This window comes from Ptychodera flava, chromosome 20, assembly GCF_041260155.1.
Source record: "Ptychodera flava strain L36383 chromosome 20, AS_Pfla_20210202, whole genome shotgun sequence".
Lineage (NCBI taxonomy): Eukaryota > Metazoa > Hemichordata > Enteropneusta > Ptychoderidae > Ptychodera > Ptychodera flava.
Genome location: NC_091947.1, coordinates 12,760,050 through 12,778,931, shown reverse-complemented (window position 1 = coordinate 12,778,931; position 18,882 = coordinate 12,760,050). Strand labels below are relative to the sequence as shown.

The following is an 18,882-nucleotide window of genomic DNA, read 5'->3' as shown; positions in this document are numbered from 1 at the left end:
AATCTTCATGTTCATCAAGATTACATCGAATTACGCAAAAGTTGACGACAAATACAACAATTATGACAATGCAAACAACCAGTACATTTCGTAGAATCGTTTCTCGATATTACCGCTGTTTGAGGATGTCGCAACATACGCTCAGAGGCTTGACAACGCGAACCTGCTGTTATTATCTCGAAATTAACCTGAAATACCTGTTTGTCGTAATGACAAACCGATGAATTGGAATTCATGAACTATTGAGGAGCGAGGAGGCTTTTTTCTCAAAAGTCGGTCCCGAAAAACTGCCAATTTAATGATTGATTTTCTTGCACATACAACTCGTTCAAGAACAGAGTCGGAGATGGCTGAAGTTTAGACGAGTCTATGTTTGCCAAGCGAACAAGTTTGTTTGTCAAATATTAAATTGATACTACTGGAATAATTCTGCATCCTGAAAGTCATTTTGTACAAAAAGGAGACCCTGAGTCTGAAAACCAGAGATACTAATTTGTTTGATGATTATATATTGAAATATTCAGGGAAAATATTCTCGCTTTTATGTTCGTATTTTTACCATGTCAATTATACACAGCTTTTTTCTGCGTGTACATTTAGTTACCTGGATGTCTCGGTTCAGCGTATCTGCCTAACAAGATGCACGCTGTTGCATTTTCCCCAGCGCTTCAGATCCTGAGGAAACTGGAAACTAGGTCTCCGCCACCGACATGGTGGTTTTCATAAACATAACACAAATCGCATAAAGAAACGTTTATTGAACTGGTGCGTTTGTATGGCGTATTCAACCATATCGCATCGGTTTAGTCTTGCGTTATACACGCTGCCCGCGACGATATGTTATTTTCCCCGGCCATGCGTCGCGTGTTTGTGTGTATACGGCGAAAGGAATACTTTCAAATAGGATTGTTACGGTGCTTGAAATTCAAATACACAATGCAGTTCGTTTTCAGGAAAACGAGCTAAATCGAGGGAAATACGACTGTTTGTTGTCGCTATCCAGATGTGCGCTCACTGCAGACCGATGAAACGTTACACGGGAGAGCAATCAGACGGTTTCTTGATTCATAATAAAATACCAACAATAAACTGTATTGTTACATCCTGTTAGTAAAACGAGTATATCTGGGATTGGAATTGATATCAAGGGCTCGCCTTGAGGTGGAATCCAACGGTCAGACACATTACAGCCACACCTAGGCGGCAATTTTTATTCATTTTGTCTGAAGAGTATTACTTGAGGTGCTACTGTAAATCTTTCAGTCGTTTTTAGCATCTGGTCGGTAAATTCACCGAACAACCTCGGCATATTTCACAGAATTTTTGTTCGGGTTTCTTACGTATTCTTGCTGTCCTTTCCGATGCATTTCAGTATCATTTCTCATTCTGACTCCAACTGTCCTTCCTTCGCTGCATTTATACAAAGCAAGATTTTCTTCTTGACAACTGAAAGATCTTCTTTTTTACTATTTGGGCTAGTCACAGGTGACATTGTAAATTATCCTTAGTGCATTGTGGGAGAAAATTGTGATAAATGGCGCGCATCCCGTCCCTGTTAAAACCAATATCTGTATTTATCATCGCACTGTATTTCACAATCAAACGAAAAAGTCAACGCTTGAAGTCTCTCTGAAGAAACGGGGCTTGAGGTCCTCAAGAGAAGCAAGATCCTTGTACACTCTTTCTCTGTCTGTCCTTCTGTCTCTGTATGTTTTCTCTCTACCATTCCTCTCTCCGCTTTCTGCTATCGCTCTCCCTTCCTAGTGCTCTCTCTCTCTCTCTCTCTCTCTCTCTCTCTCTCTCTCTCTCTCTCTCTCTCTCTCTCTCTATTTAAGCGACCGTTGATGTTCTCGGTATTGTTTAAGCTTTGTCAGATCAACTATTTTTAACCGCTAGTGTTGTTCTTTGCGATGCCAATATTGTCTGGGGGGCTCTAATTGCTATGTTGATGCGCTCCACCTGTGTGCGTGTATGTGTAACGAAAACTACCCACATTGAAATTATCGTCTGAAAGCCATGCCGTCGATATTTTGCTAGGCCCGTTGACAATAGAGCAGCGCTCGTATGTTTGCGGGTTTTGCAGTAGACGGCGTTGAGACGAAATGGGACCGAAGTCTGCCCAGTGTGATATTAACGACGGCTACTGTTGGGATTCGCCGTCACCTTCGCGTTAAAATAACAATGCAGGGTTGGACCCGTGGCGGACATCATTTACCAGTCTTGCGTTAATGAGTCCTGATCCCTGGCAACGTCAGCAGAGGGAGGACACAAAAACTCGCTAACGTTCTATAACGGGTTAAAGTACACGTGATGCGAGATCAATCCGCAACCGCTGCTGGCTGGCCTCGGCCTACGATGATGCCATTCTGATTATCAACGAGATTCTAATCTCAAGTAGCTTTTTATCAAAATTCTCATTACCAAGATATTATTAGCCGAAGACGTGTTTCAGAATGTGCCAACAGCGCATGTCATCTGTGCGGAAATTATCTCAAATTAGAGAACCCACAAAGGGTGAAGAAAAAACTGGGCGACACGGCCTCATTTAGCTAACACTCATATATATTATTAAGTTAATATCTCTGGTCTTGAAGAAAAATTAGACAACAGTGATAATAAGCTTAAATGTACACCAGCTTAAAACTAAAGCCATGTTTTAAAAATTAAATCACCACTCTCAGCTACGGGTTGTAGCACAGCTTCCTATCGCTGGTTTTGGTCAATGGTCTTATATCGACAGTTTATTTTGCCCGTCGAGATATCGCTCTTGTATCTGTGAGTTGACGTGGGAAGTTATTAATATCACGATACCCTTAAATATCGGGGGCTCAAACAACTGCTGCTTGACAAGTATATCGTTGATTTTATTTGGTACCATGTTTGAGAAGTGGGGACAGCCGGGCAGAATACGTGAACCGATGCGGCATTCCTAGCACCACGTCCAGAGTCTCGTAATGTTTTTACTTCGATACACACGCAGTTTGTTACACCGGATATTGTCCAGTTTCTGCAAGCTTGGATATTGTGCAGTTTTGACGGTATAATATACTGCCACGTTTTTGCGGTATAGCGATCATTGGAGGGATATGACAGCGGTCTACTATCACATATCTACATCCACATTTTGCATTGTCTGTGTTTGGCTCACTTAAAAATCTCTAAATTCGAAAATTTTAATAACTGTCAAATGGATAGGACGACGAGGCAATTTTTTTTAAATAAACGCATCTCTGATAAAACACACGCATGAACACCATGAGATCGCTGAGGTGTTTTGCAGATGGCTTTATCCCTCGACCGGATGCATCTTAAAATCACGGGGAACGGTCGGCCATTTCTGTGGATTATTTGAGAATTAACCATTTTTTTGATCAATATTTTATATAACTTGCGTTCCCTAGGTACTAGCGAGAGTGCAATCGGGCGTTAACCAAGCTAATATTTGACGTTTTCTCTACGGTATGATCTTCCTACATATAAGGTGACGATGTCGCTTCGCTGCGTTGCACGTGTCTCCGTCCGCTGTTTGCCGACAGCTGTCGATGCCTGTATTGGTAGTAAACGCTGCAAAGTATTTATATCCATGTTTTAGAGCCATGTTATGACCAAGAGAAAATGTACAAGGTGGCTCGAATCCCCGTCTTCTCCGACAGCCTAGGAAAAAATCGGCAAAGTAATTTATTCTGTATCAGATCCAAAGCGGGTCACTAGTACATCGGCGCTTTTCCGTGAACCGTCAAGTGATACACGTTTAGTACAGCCGACCTTTCCGTTATTCCGTATTTCATTATTTGCGACCGAGTCTCAGAAAAAAAGCCGAGACAACAGGAAAAGACAAGGAAAATAAAACGTTTCTGCGTGGAAATGGATCCGCAAGCTGCCCAAGTAGCGTTCTTTAAACTGTAATCCTATTTCCCTAACTCCGTGTACATGGATACTCCTTAGCACGATAACTCGATCAAATATAATTCCGTAAATTTTTCTCTGCCCTCTTTTAGAAACCTTACCCACTTTTTTGATTAATATTTGGCATTTAGTGTCCGATGGCATGACATATAAGTGGATTTCTTCCTAACTTATTTGGACTTGTTCCGTGTGTGCGCATACTACTTGGCCGTCCCATCTGGGACCTGGGCACAATTCCCTGTCTCACCGACTGGATATCACCACGTAATAGGGTTATCAAAAGCTAAGTTATGATTTTAATGTGAAATATTAAATTTTCTGTTGATATTAAATTTTCTGTTGATAGTTAAATAAAATTGTTTACGAAATGAGGGTTGGAACCCTTTAATTTCTCCAAAGACCACATTATCTGGGCCGCTTTTCACCCTGCCGGGGGCAGGATCAAAACCAGCCAGTCACGACGTACTCACCGAGCTCTTGTTCCTTCAAACTCGAGCAGGGTTCCCCTGCTCGCCACCGCTTACATTAACTTGGGTCACGCCGCGACAAGAAATTCTCATTAATAGCAATTCTGCCCCGTAAAGACACCACACTCTCGAATTTGACGGTAAAATGGATTTTACATTACGCTTTTTGTTTTCTCCTTATTCCGCAGGGTTTGGAAGTCAGCCGTACTAAAAGCTTCGTTTATTGTTCATTTACTGTAATTAACAGACGGTGATATAAGGACTTCGGAATTTTCTGTGGCATGTCATATTTTTCGTGAGAATTTGCATTTTAATTTGCATTTCACGGTTTTTATCGCTTAAACTTTGACGAACTAATTTGGTTCGTGTCACACTTAACGGGAGACCGTCGGTCAGTCGCACGTTAATAAAGAAGTTAAGTTCGCCATACTGGTTCTGAATTATCGATATTTTGCGCCACTTTGCGATCGAGTAGATTGTTTTCACGGTTTCAGGCTGCTTCTGGTGTCGTATTTTGCTATTGTTAAATCAACAGAACTACCCAGCGAGACGAATATCAAAAACCGCAGGTGGAAAGGTTGGTACCGCAGAGCAGTTCAGCTCCGAGCGGCGATCGATTTGTTTGGGACTACGCCTATTAGTTTTCCACTATCAATTGGAGGAGGAGTGATGCCCCTCTCTTCAATGTGTCACGGGGAGGAGGAATATGGGCTGTTTGCCAGCCATTTAGGAGTCCTGATGATACGGGGGTCCAGTCACATACAATTTACCTTGAAAGAGCCTCTGTTTAACATTACTTCGAAATGTTCTCGCCTCTCTGAAATGCTTTTTCTCGACATCAAGGTTGATCTAATCAACTTTTAGAGGGACCTATGGCCAACAAATGCTAAGTAGCAAAGACTAGGGCCGTGACATATGTTTGGTAGACCCAAAAATGTACACGAAATATGTTACGTACAGTTATCAATATAAAGTCGAATTTCTTTTTCCTCGTAGCAGCAATGAGCTACGACTTACGATTGTCAGAACCCGAAACTACAAGCTTCCAGTTCAAAATAAATAAGTTTCGAATGAAATTATTGTTTTGAGATATGCTACTCAATATCGATTTAGGCTATTGGAGTGTGATATATCCAAACGATATACGTTGAGACTAAATAAATGGATTTGCCTTTCTTTGAGCACGTGTTCTTATCACTTCGAAAGTCATTCACTGCTAAAGTGATAATCCCAATGAAACGATTTTAATCTCCCGTCATGCAGTACGTCTCACTTTAGCCATTTCTGGACTTTCTCCTTACCTCTGTATTCCCTGAAAGGGTTGAAGGACGAAGTCCCTGCAATCGGCGAATGTTCCCAGTTTTTGGAGCAAACACTTTCACGCTCGTTCTCATACTGCGGAAAGATCACGAACAAAAAGTTCTCTTCTTTTGAGTGAATCAAAGACACAGACATTTTTCCTTCGACATGATTTAGTCGCTTTTGAAGTTTTTGTTTTTAAAAATTTTCCATTCGTTCACCGATGTGTCATAGATACCTCGCATTATTTTTAGCGTTTCCATATTTTATTCTTTGCACTCCCGTTTAAAGTCTAATTTGCTCAGTATGCCGAAACCCCAAGAGTCCTTCGGAGCGTTTGTACATCAGACACACTCGGCCTAGGTCTAGATGCAATGTGTACACCCTTTCAGTTCCAGTCTACACAAAAATCAGTCTACTCGTTTCGACTTCTACCGTCAGAAACGGTCTGTGGAAGTCCTTTCTCTATTTCAATATATGCCCTCAATATCTATTCAACAGGAGAATTGTGTATTCTAGTTGATCAGCGTATCTCCAATTAAGTTAAGTCACCAACCGTCAGGGACTTGCCCTCACTTTCATTAAAGGTCGAAAGTTAGAGCACTGTGCCTGACGGCTTTCATGCATTACCGCTTTCCGCCTCATGAGGGCGCATGATTTTCGGGGCCACTTTCTTTTGTCTGCTGGCTGCCTGTTTTACGATACAACGTACATAAACTCCGTGTATCTCAACTACACTACAAGTGCTGTAACTTTCCTCTTTGTAGGCGTATCACACAACTTGGGGCATCTTTCGAGTTTGTTATACTTTGTTCCAACATCTATATTTTTGTACAGACCAGGTGAGTGTTACTAAGTAATTCTTCACAGCAGATTATCTCCCCATACCACTGCTTAATTTCACAACCCAATTTCAATTGTCTCTTTTTAATTTAATCTCTGTGATTTATACTCTATTCAGATATATCGATACTAACAGGTCATTCATTCATAACAAACTTGTCAAACTTTTCGGCACTTACACTCCATCTAGCTCGCGCTGTACATTCTCATGAAAGAAGAGTTTTTTTCTTTGCGCCAAATGTCTGTATCCAGCCGATCTTTCAAACGCACAGCAGCGGCAAAGCAAAACCCGCACTGCAGCAGATTGCGATCACATGAAAATTTACGTTTAAAACTTACGTGTCGGCCACCATTTAGTCCCCCGATTTTCGCAACTTCGTCGAAAATTTCCTCGCCAGTTCCACGGCCTTATTCATTCACGGTGCGTGCCACGTTTACGGAATGGTTCGAAAAAAAAATATGCTGTGCGACCGGGGACGTCGTTATGTCGGCGGGAAACACGTACATCGATTGTCCGCATTGCCTCGACACTGTGGCATTTCCTCTGTACGTAACCGAAAAAAAACCTCATCTCGATCAGGAGAAAGGAAAAGGAGAGACAGACGTACTGAAAAAAAAGACGCTGGGCAAAACTCAGAACGCCGAAAAATATCAAATCGAGCGAAACGTCCGGAAAGGCGTTTAACGCTGCTCCATTCTGGATAGAGTTATGCTGCCCGTTAAGCTCCCAGATGACTGTGTGTTTGAGTGAAAACCAATTGGGGTTGTCAACAGTTTCCGCCTGGAGATTTCACAAGGCTCCATTCCGCTAATTCAATCAGGCAACAAAAGTTATTGCTCTTGTTTAAGGAAATAATGACAATATTGGAAAGCCTAATCCTTCTGGTCATTGTCTGTTGGCCAACCACACATTCCGTTATATTTAATACCTCGCATATCACCGGGCCAAATTATTCTATAACGTTATTTGGGTTTCGAATTTTGGGCTTGGCAGAGATCTCTTTGAGCACTTGTTCGGTGAGATCTTGCGTCGGATGACTGTAACGGGTGGAGATCGCGCACTGACATGCAGTGCCTGATCAACATGGCATTCGTGGGAAAACGTGAGACGGCATCGGACGTTTCCCAACTTCTATTTCTGATTTCATTATGAAATTTTGGAAAACGGACAGTTTTTTTTCCAAGCGTCAGTATTTCTCAGCTCGATTGCGTACTCGCCTTTCTCGCGCGTTCTTTCGTCAGAAGTCATGAACGCGAGCGCGAGGTTTACCTTCACTTATAAATAGTCTTCATAGAGTGAGTGGCTCTACCGATCACCACAGCGACAATAAAAACTAAAAATACCGGACAAATAGCGTAAATGTGAAAAGCGCATTTTCTTTGAACCGGCTTATCTTTACAGTAACTGTTTTTTTTATTTCAGTGTTTTTATAATTAAACATCATCAGTTCGGAGTGGTTAATCGAGCCGAGAGATATGACGATACATAAGCAAACAGAGTAAGCAACGAGACAATATAAGATATAACCGAAGGGAAATAATATCTGTGATGATATCACTTATTTGACATGTAATCTCGTAACACAGCATTTAATTCCGAAAGAAAAGTTTTCAGGCGTCCCACAAGTGAGCGAGGGATGCCACACTGCACGGGACAGGGAGAGGTGTGTTCAACACCGCAGCGTATATTTTCATATCACAGAAAACACTGCCTTATATATGACTCTCGCTGCATACATGATGTCTGTTGTTTAAAACTGAAAAGGCGGAGGAAAAAATCATGTGAGGGGACGGTAAAATCTCCTTCCTATGGGACGCTGCTGGTCGTTCTTGAACAACGCTAATCTGTGGACATGCCATACAATAGCCTTCCCATAAGACCTGGACATAATCCGTACTCCCAGGAAAGAACACACTATAAACAACGCTGAAATTGTACAAGTGTCTTGAAATATCATAGCTTTTGCGCTGGGTAAAGAAAGATTAATAGGTTACGTCGTGAAGTATGGCATTTTCTGATAGTTTTGAAATTTGAAATTTGGGATAGCTGCCGCTGTCTCTGTGCCTGGCAGCTTAATCTTTTATTTCTCACCTCTCATCCGGGCCATTTTACCGTCCTTCCGATTTTTTTTTCAACAATACCAGTATATCAATTGTATTTTCTCCACGACAGAAGTTATTATTCACCATATTCAAGGTACGTCAGCCTGCATGAAATTTTAACATGCTGAAGTATAAATATTCATATGAAAAAAATTGCGATAAAAAGTTTTACGAATATTTACTATTGTGGGGGGATTTCTTTCACCGTTTTTGGTGGTAATTTGCTTTTGTTCTTGTCTGCTGTTAAGGCCCCCCTGCAAAGTATGTACAATGGATATCGTCGAAAATTGGCAACTGTTTCACGGTGTATGAGAGATTCAGCGATCTCAAGGAGGTAGCGATGAGTGGGTAGAACTAATTAATGACATATCAACCGTGGTTTTGAACGCTGCAGGGAGCGGCTAATATGGCCATCAACACCTTTACGCCGAAAATACGATAATTGAAGGCTATTGGGATTTGCTAACTGATAATGATGGGATTTCCGCCCTGATTATCCACAAGGAATGGAGAGGGAAAGGCCAACAATGGCAAATGTGGAAATACAAAACGCCGTCGACAAAGAAGTTAAATGCGATGCGCTCCATGGATACGCACGGTGCAATCACCCTTTTCGTGTTTCCACAAAGCAAACAAATTAGCGTTACTCCGTGAATGTTGACCGATGCCGCGTGTCTCGAAACAAAAAAAAAGTTAGCCATAATCCCGGACAGAGTGTAACTCAGGTGTAATTGTGACTACTCGGTAGAATAAACTTTAAAAGCTTTCCCTGTTTTATTTAAAAAGCCAGAACACAAAGTCGATTTTGGCCTTCCCTAAATAAAATAGTCCAAACAGATGCGTTCAACTTGCTATACCCGTTATGGTAATTCACTGTCAGGTATCACTTTCCATTTCCAAGGTCGATTACAACAACTTCCTCAATGAATTCATATTTCTTTTTTTTTCAAACATTTTGCCGGCCTCGAAATCAACAAGCCATGTATACAAAGCTCCACGTGCCGAGCAGTTATATATGCATCGCATTTTCCCCCAAACTGTGAGGGCATGCATATATCGACCCGCTCTCTCAATCACCATCAACAAAGCGCTCATAACTATTGTGGCCGATGCACCTGTTGTGGAGCAACGGCTTGCGTCCCAGCCATTCCTGGACACCCCCTTTGCACCTTTCAGGAAAAGCAGTTCATTTCAACACAGATGTGACCGAATAGTTCCATAAATGTCTTCGATGTGAGTGGTGAAATGTATTATTAGCGGAACATTTGTGTATAGCTGTTCACCAACACATATCAGGCCCATTTCCCGTCAACAGAGTTCCGATGATTTCAGCTGCGCTCTAAACGACAAAATATGGCGAGCAAATACAACATTTTTACTCAGTAGCGGAAACTTTTCTGGCGTTTCGCCTGTAGCATTCTCAATTCATGGTGCGATATGTCGGCTTAGCAGGACGGCAAACGTTTCGTGGCGGAAATACCCACACATGAACGAATCCGTTATACGTATAGAACAACCGCTGCATTTATACTATACTAACACAATGTCTCCCAAAGCAATGCCGCTCCGATGAGACATATTTGCTCTCCGCGAACGACTCGTCATTTTATTATTTTTGTGAGTTTAACTTCAAATGATTTTCTCACACTTAACCCCATCTTCTACGAATAATTAAGTGAAAAGAAACTCCGCCGTTTTGACCGATTCAACCAGGGGAAACCAGACATCAAGCACCGGCCTACATAACAGTTCAACACCGGCAACTTTATTATGAAAAATTAGGTAATGCCTCATATTAAAAGCATTTGTGTTCGACTCAAATATAGTTACATTGTTCGTGATGGTGGCAATATCAATTTCGCTCCTGGTCAGAGAATAACGGAAAGTATGTGTTTCGATTGAGATGTGCTCTAATCGATATTTCAGGGCAAGTATCAAAGCTCAATTACACATTTCCAGAAATACAACCCGGGTATAGGATCGTAAAACAATAAAGTTTCGCGTATTCCCGTAAAATCATGAATTTATAGGTGGACGAACAAGTAGAGAAATGTAAAAATGCTAATTACAGCGCGAGCACATCTGCCGTAACCAGGCGTCGTGTAATTAACAAGCCTTTCGCAGCCGTATTTATATCTAGAAATTTGACCTTCGATCCAAGTCAACGAAATTTACAAAGCGTCGCCTTGTTGGGCTGCACTCTCTGTTCCGTAATTAGTGATTCCGCTAGCTATATCTCCCAGGCCGGCCGGAATGCCTCCTTGAGCGATGAGTGACCGCTACATTCCCACCTCAAGTGACCACCTCCAAACAAACCAGTAGCTCAAGAGGCTGGGTTCTGAGTGCTTTCCGGTCTGACGACGTCTTCGTTGCTTTCAATTTCGTGAATAATACTCTGAAAATGAACATTTATTAAAGTCGAACTTTAGTTTGAGCAAGAAATATTCGCACTGACTAAAACTGGCTCAAACGATCAAGCAAGCAGCACAGCTCCACCGTGCAAATGTCGAACACAAAGCTAAATCACAATACGACCTGCTCAGCATCGTGTATTGTCTTTTGCTCTCTCCGTTATCATCATCTCGGAAATAAAACTCTTATCTATCTAATTTTACCGTTATTGTCATAGAATACAAATTTATACATCAATATTAGTGAAGTTGAGAGGGGAACACCGAGTCGGCGCAATGTGCAGTGATTTGCTTGATCGATAATATAATTGAAATATGTTATTATTGGTTTATTTCATTTGGTTGGCTACGTCAAATGAATAGGTAGAGGGAGCAAATTTGACAGGGCATCGGTACACTTGTGTTTTTATCTCAACAATAGACAGGACAATTGCGAAGCCCTGAGGCAGTGTCTGACTCCACTCCTTACAGCGCTGCCCCGTGTGCATATTATTGCCATTTTCCCCGCACGCAACAATACTAATCGAATTCTGTTTCCAAATACATCATATCTTGATGGGTTTTAAGTCATGCTAACGGCCCGCTGATCGGCGCTTTATTGCGAAACACTCCATCGCTCAAAAAGAGCAAAACTACGAAACGTGGAAGACACGGGCTGTAAACTCCGAATCCAATCTCGACAAAAGTCAGCCCGTTTCTGGAGACCTATTCATACAGGGAGAATTCAGAAGAAATTTCCAGAAACAAAAAAATCACGTGTCGGAGGCACGTTGTATAATCGGCCAATAGCGCGTCCGTCCGCAGTATTCATATTGAACCAAGTCAACGCTACCGGGGAATTGTTAACGTTTAAAGAATTTAAAAATCGACACGGTTACAGGGCATAACATTTCTTAGAGCACTTTTATATAAAATAATTTTCTTTAAAGTTTATAGTGGAAGAGTACTTTTCTTTAGTAATAATTTTGCCCCGATTGCCCCCTGCACACTGCAAACTACTGTTTATATCGGTTACGACTTTCAAGTTGGAGGTTCATAGTTTTATGAGCGGAATGGCAGATTCTTGGCAGGTATCGAATTCACTCCCTCCTCTGCATTTAAATGAAATATCTAGAAGCGACGTACTCTAAAATAGATCCATTCATAATTTTATCACAATCTGTTGTTACTCATTGCCTCACTCAAAGTACAAATTTATCAAAATCCAGTGAATTGTGTCCCATGTATATGCAGCTTCTACTATTATTTTTTTTACGCGTGTCAATTTATTTCTTTAACTTTTGTTTCACTGGTGTCTTGTATAACAAAAGCAAACAGGTTAAAACAAAACAATCAAAATAATGGATTGCGTTCTCAAAACAATTTCGACTTTTTTAATGATTTTAGAGCGTCTATCTGAAATTGCGAGGGATGGGTTTCTTGCTAGAGTTTTATTTATCAGAGCATAAATGTTTCGTAAAATAGGTAAATTAATATATACATAAATAAATTATCCACGTTAAAAAAACCTCGCGATTTACACAGGCTTGCGGCAACATTCTCAAACCACGCCGTGGCAGTGAAACACGTTACCGAAAAACTCTAATTCACTGTATTGGACGTCAGAGGAACCGTTTATGCCTTTGCTGTTGGGTGTAGTAGGTTATGCGAAGTCTCATAGCGAGATGCAGGCCGCGTTGCTTTTATAACAACTTTCTCTAACTGGCTTCCCTCGTCGCTATTGTTATGCTCATTTTTGAGTGCTTCACCGTTTCCATCATACAAAAGAGAGGACACAGGACGATTTCTTATTCCAGTGGAGTCACCTCACCATCTATCATCTTGCGAAAAAGGCTTCCAAATTATCAAGTAAATCTATGGCGAAATTTGCCCCGCGGCGAAGCCATTGGCGCTTTTTTGGAATGGATCCCCTAGGAACGAGACATATATTTCAGAGTGATCGCACTATAGGTCCACAAAACCGTGCTGCTCTTGTAGGCGTGCATCTAAACCATGCCTCCGTGTTATTAAATCCCCCAAAAGTACGCATGGAACACTTTTTAGTATTTTTTACCAACATATTCCACAACTGACCTACCGTAATGGTAGGCCATGCATAAAACATCGCCCGCCGTCAAAGATTGTGCACGCCAAAGGTACACACAGCTATGCTCGATTGCTAAGCGCATGTCGCCAGCTATTTGTTTCAAGTCGGGTTATTTTATTCTTGTCGACGCTAATTTTTCCCCGCTACGACATCGTGTTTAAAGCAAGACAAGCTGTAATTTTTTCGAGGTGCAAATCAACACAGAAACATTTGCAAAAATAACAAAAAAAAAAAACAAAACCGGCGGAACTAGTTAAACCGCCAACTTAGCGTAGATATAGTTTTCGAATATTAATAGCATTTCAAATAATTGTATGATTTAAAATTGCAAAAGGCTTGGAGTTATTCATTGTAAGTTTGAACCCTAAGAACACAAAGTCACATTGCAACATTCAGTATTTAAACACGACTGTGTCCTTGAAATGTAGCCGTCGTGGGAGGACTTGTCGTGGTCCGGAAGGAAAACACCGCATACAGGCCAACGACAATGATAAACCCCGTGATAATAGAAGCATTTTACCAGCGCTATGACAGACTTCTGAAAAAAAAATGTTGAGAATTTTTTGAAAGAGGTATTGAGGTGCTGGATTTTAACCGGCGGCCCCTCGATGGCTTCAAATTAGTTATATAAACTTGTGAAAGTTATCTTGCCTTGTCAGTTGGGTGCCAATACAGCGCTGCACCGACTAAAAGAGCCCTGCAGTGTGTTTGAAGGTCGTCGAGTGGGTTGAAACGTAGGGCACTACAATGCAGATATAGCTGCGAGCTCTGTTGCGATGTCTGGTGTACAAGTTATAACGGCGAATGGCGAGGGCTCGGGTTACCCGTAAACCTATATCACACACTCCAAGCCTTGCGCCCGTGACTTTTTTTCGTGATATAAAAAAGTCAAAATTGCACATCCGTGTACAATAAAATAAAAAAAAAGTTTCCGTTGCGGGATAAAAATGAACTTTCAAAACTGATTTGGCTTTTCACAGCGCGACGGGACAGCACGCGCCCAAGAGGTGACAATCCAACAAGGAGGCCCGACGCGACGTGAACTTGTTGAACGAATGATTTTATTGCATCCGTCTCGACATCTGCAGCCAATCACGTACATCTATGTACCAAATAAATAGGTTATCATAGCGAAGAGTTAGATAGGTTTGAACTAAACGAATCCATTGGCACATCGGTTCGGTGATATCGAGAAAAAAAACCCTAAACCATCTCTCCACGGGAGACAGCATCTAATAACAAAGAAAGTATACTTAATGTATGCTGGATGGTATCATATCGAGCTGTCTATGGTTGTATTTGCGCATCTGGCCTGCTTATCGTCGTCTGATCGTTACTTCGAAAATCAACATTTGCCTGAATTTTCTTAGCGGAGACTTATTCTAGCACAATCATGATTTTGAACAGGTTCAATACACGACCAACCACCGATGCAATGCGACAGAAGGGGAAAACTAAATTGTGTTTTCGTACATTGGTATCAACACGTTTTGCCCGATAAATTAGACAAGTCACAAATTAGCACATCATTAATCTACTTGACTTTCAGCGAAACAAAGTTCATGAAGAGAGGAATATCATACATACATACATACATACATACATACATACATACATACATACATACATACATACATACATACATACATACATACATACATACATACATTATTCTCGATTTAAAAGCCTATTCCTGTATACTCATGGAAATGTCACCCCTCTTTCACTGAAATTTCATGGCGAAATATATAGTTTTTAACACGTTTTAAAGTAAAAAATGATATAGAATTACTTTTGGGAGAGAGAGAGAGAGAGAGAGAGAGAGAGAGAGACTACAAAATCGCTTCTTAGATTCGAAACCTGTCATTAATTTATCAAAACAATACCTAGCCACGGTTGTGATTCTTGTAGAAATATAATTATTATGTTTTGTATTGTGTGGTGAAACAGTGAGCACAGTACAGCCCCACAGGCTCGCACGTCTCGCCCAAGTGACTGCAAGTCATACATAAAACAGGAACAGCGTTGACGCAACGATTCACCCATTGACGGGACCAGTAAGGCAATCAACCCCCATTCTTTTTTATGATCCGCTCGACAAGTGCGCAAGTCTCCAATCTCCATTTTCGGCTATTTGGATGTCGGATCCCTCCCGTTTATGTTGCCAATTCAGGAGTCAATCGTCGGCGTGCGACTGCAGGCCGACTTCGTGACCGTCGCAAGTCATTGTTCAGCAAATACGTGGAAAATCGGTGAAGAACGATAGGCAGATGGCCGCAACGGAACGAAACCGCGTCTGACTCATCCGAAAGCAGGAGCAGCACTTCATCATGACCTAACTTAAAAATTACCGCTTTATATTTTTTTTATTTAATTTTGTATGTTGAAATAATTCTATTGGCGTTGCGCGCTATTACTGGGAAATGTGTGACATTTGCAAGCGCTGCGAGACTCCATTAGCCGGTGTTTTGGTTGTTCGGACAACTTTTTTGTTGTTATGATACGCGAGGTTTGGTATTAAACCGGGTAAGCAAAACGATGCAAAATAGAATATTCGATCGGGTGCACGTGATGACAAAAGCCCATGAAATTTAATACAATAATGTCATTTGGTAGCGAGCCATTGATAGTATTCAATTATATAGGGTAGAAGGTATCGTGCACAGTAAACCCTGCGTGATGTCCAGGCTTTTGTCTCGTCACCGACCAAGCCCATATGGCATGCAATTTCACTGCGGCAAAGTCGATCTGCTAATACGTATTTTCCGGGGTAGGCGTATTTCGGATTAGACAGAAGAAAAATGCGCGCTTTCACGGTGTTCGCTTCAATCGTCTGCATTTCCTTTTCTAGTTTTATTCACAATAATAAATTGTCAAATATTTCACAGTCCACGGGGCTACAATCGCCTGTCATTCCCCCCTCCCAATATCATTTCACAATGTTTCCTTTAATGGCCTTTTACCGCGGGGCACAGAGGAAATGCCACGGGTTTGCCATTTTCGCGACTATCCGATACCATTTTCCAATTTGTATCAATATTACCGCTAAATCCTATTTTTTTTTGCTTTTTTGGAGTTACGGATTTTGACATTTTCAGCGATAGTGGTATTGTTGTCCCCAAGCGATACCCAGCGTCTCGTCACAGCAAACTGTCACGGACTACTGCGTTGTGCTCGCTACGCTTGCATGCCAGATCCAACATACATTCTGTAGACGAGACAGAACCGACCGGCTATCCAAAAAAAAAACCCCATGGTCTTTACACCGTCAATGATTCGACTTGTTTATCTTTGGCATGTTTATTTTACGACCATTGACTTTTGTTTATCGGCAAACAAGGGTCGGATTAATTATGTAAATTAAGTCTGCGAGTCAGTGTTGATTGGGTGCGCGTGGCCGCTGACCCATCAATCAAATTAAGGAATGACATTAGATATACTAAGCGAAGTAGCGGGAAAGCCATTTGTTAGTCCGCTGACCCACCCATTACTCTTATTGGGTGGCGGCAATTCCCAGCATATTTTAATCCTTATATGGTAGAAATGGTGTTGTCCAATGATTCTGATCTGTTGTCAATTGCTGTCAACGGTAGGTCCCATGGGTATTTAGTGCTTTTCCCATGGGGACAGAAATCCGTAGGGAAGCTGCCGTCCATAGCAGTACTCGAAACCAACAAAAGACGCCCCCCGGGAGATCAACACCCAAAGCTGGCTACATCGTAAGCTACGACCACATTACGATGGTAATCACTACACGTTTATTTTCTGTTTAGAGTCTGTGGTGGTTGAGAGCATAGTAAAGTATACTCTGAGTCAACGTGTAAACCTTATACCGGAACCCAGTATACACATCAACCTGCCCATGCATGTATGCGTGAGTCGAAGATAACATTGAGACCTCGTGGTTCGGCAACTTACCCGTTGCATCCATCTCATATTCGGTTCTGTTTACACTTCCAACCGGACTACTCCGAGTTTGAAGAGAGAGAGAGAGAGAGCCAACTTTTGTTGTATTCATATTATAAGAAGAACGGGCCCGTTATATGTTGCAAAGTTGTTATCAAGTATTTAATTCACGTATCAACCTTTATTGACAAGTAATCGTGTCTTTACACTACACTGTCGTTCGCTAGGAGTTTTCATGTTCGGGATTCAGGATACCCTATCAAGAGGTCCCACGAATTTAAAAGAGGAACCCCTTTCCAGTGGTGTTAGGAATTGGATGCAACCCACCATGGTTGAACAAGGCGCTGCAAGGTTCGGCACTTTTTTTTATTTCATTTTTGTCATCTCAATTTTTTCCCATCACGCGGACTTACGCTGAGTGTATACGTGCTACATAAGTGCGTGTCCCAGAACGGCATGCATGTCATTGACTTATTCCTAATGTTGTTAAATTCGAACGCTGGGCAACGGATGGAATCTCCCTGCGCGATGTTCATTGAACGTCGTGTACAGAGAGCCCAAGAAAGCTCGCGTGAACCCTAGGCGAAATTTATTGCGCCAACTGGTAGAATTTAGCGAGATTCATTCATAACATGCTAGCCGTTATGAAGAGCTGTTTTGTTTTCATTGCATCTCATCAACGCAATGACTCGAACTTCACTCTTATCATTGCAGCGGTGTGGGTATAGCGAGGGCTCATTTTGAGAAACAGCCTCCCAGCAATCTCCGCAAGAGCAATTTCTTCCATTTTGTCGTCGCCTTATACGATCGGCAGGGACAACCAGTAGAAATCGAACGGACGGCGTTCGTGGATTTTATCGAAAAGGACAAGGTACGTTACTGTAGCAATTTTTTTTGCCTGTGAGCAAGCCTCCCCGCCGAGAAAATCACCAGCACAGACCGGTGTTTTTGCTCAATCAAGCAAGCACACTTGCTATACATCAAAAGCCAAAGCCCTTCATCGGTTTATTTACATTTTGACGGCGGACATTGTGAAACTATTGAACGGTTTCTTGTCTTTAAGTTTCTATTTTCTTAATTACGTCTTTGTATCGTCCCGTGCTCTGATCTAGGAACCCGATAACCAGAAGACCAACAACGGTATTCACTACAGACTCCAGTTGCTCTACAACAATGGTAAATAAACTTTATTATCCCATTCAATTGCCTCAAATCCGCTAATATTTTGGGGGTTCATGGATTATCGGCGATGATCCGATTTATTTGTTTCCTGTTTCCGATTAAATACTGTAAATACCGTTACAAAAACACAGAATGAACGCATTGTTTTGGCCAGCGGATCATCGCACATGGCCGAACGCTATCGCCGGTCGTCGCTATAATGTTTATGTTCTCCATTTAAACCGGTAACTCTCGGTAGGGCCCTACCGAGAAAAATCGATAAAAATGGGCGGAGCAAAACATAACTAATATGGTATCTTTGTGAACAAAAAGTAGCAAATTAAAACAGCTGGTTGAACACCTCCAAAATAGAACGTGCACGCCACATAATGTAAACATTGACTGCACGGTGACTTTACGTATACTATTTTCACCCAATTTTACGGTTTACTTTCCATACGATACATCCACTCATTTCCCCAATAGGTTTGTCTTGAACATAGACTTTTTCGAAGTCTTACTGGAGCAGAGGTTCGGCGCGGCGTCGCCTCGGATTTGTACAAACCGTGATGACGTTGCCAGGCGATCGATCGACACTCCTTAGATCTCATGCGTCATGGTATACGTTTCTCGTCCGAAAACGAAGCGTTTGTCATTGTATTCTGCGCGTTTTTGAATGATTCAACATAATGCATATCAT

At 41.7% G+C, this 18,882-nt stretch overlaps 1 protein-coding gene across 25 annotated transcripts in view; it reads left to right on the top strand.

The window, feature by feature from the left end:
- Window positions 1-6,346: 6,346 nt before the first annotated feature.
- The window catches only part of LOC139120061 (transcription factor COE3-like), a 97,762-nt gene continuing 85,226 nt past the window's right edge, over window positions 6,347-18,882 (top strand). For 10 of the 25 annotated variants that reach the window (XR_011549028.1, XM_070684109.1, XM_070684105.1 and 7 more), the window contains exons 1-3: window positions 17,076-17,372; window positions 17,736-17,892; window positions 18,134-18,197. Coding sequence is in view for 21 of the 25 variants with exons in the window: in XM_070684109.1 (XP_070540210.1) it covers window positions 17,257-17,372; window positions 17,736-17,892; window positions 18,134-18,197 (337 nt within the window). In the remaining 4 variants the exon portion in view is untranslated. The other 15 variants (XM_070684095.1, XM_070684096.1, XR_011549029.1 and 12 more) reach the window with 13 other exon arrangements.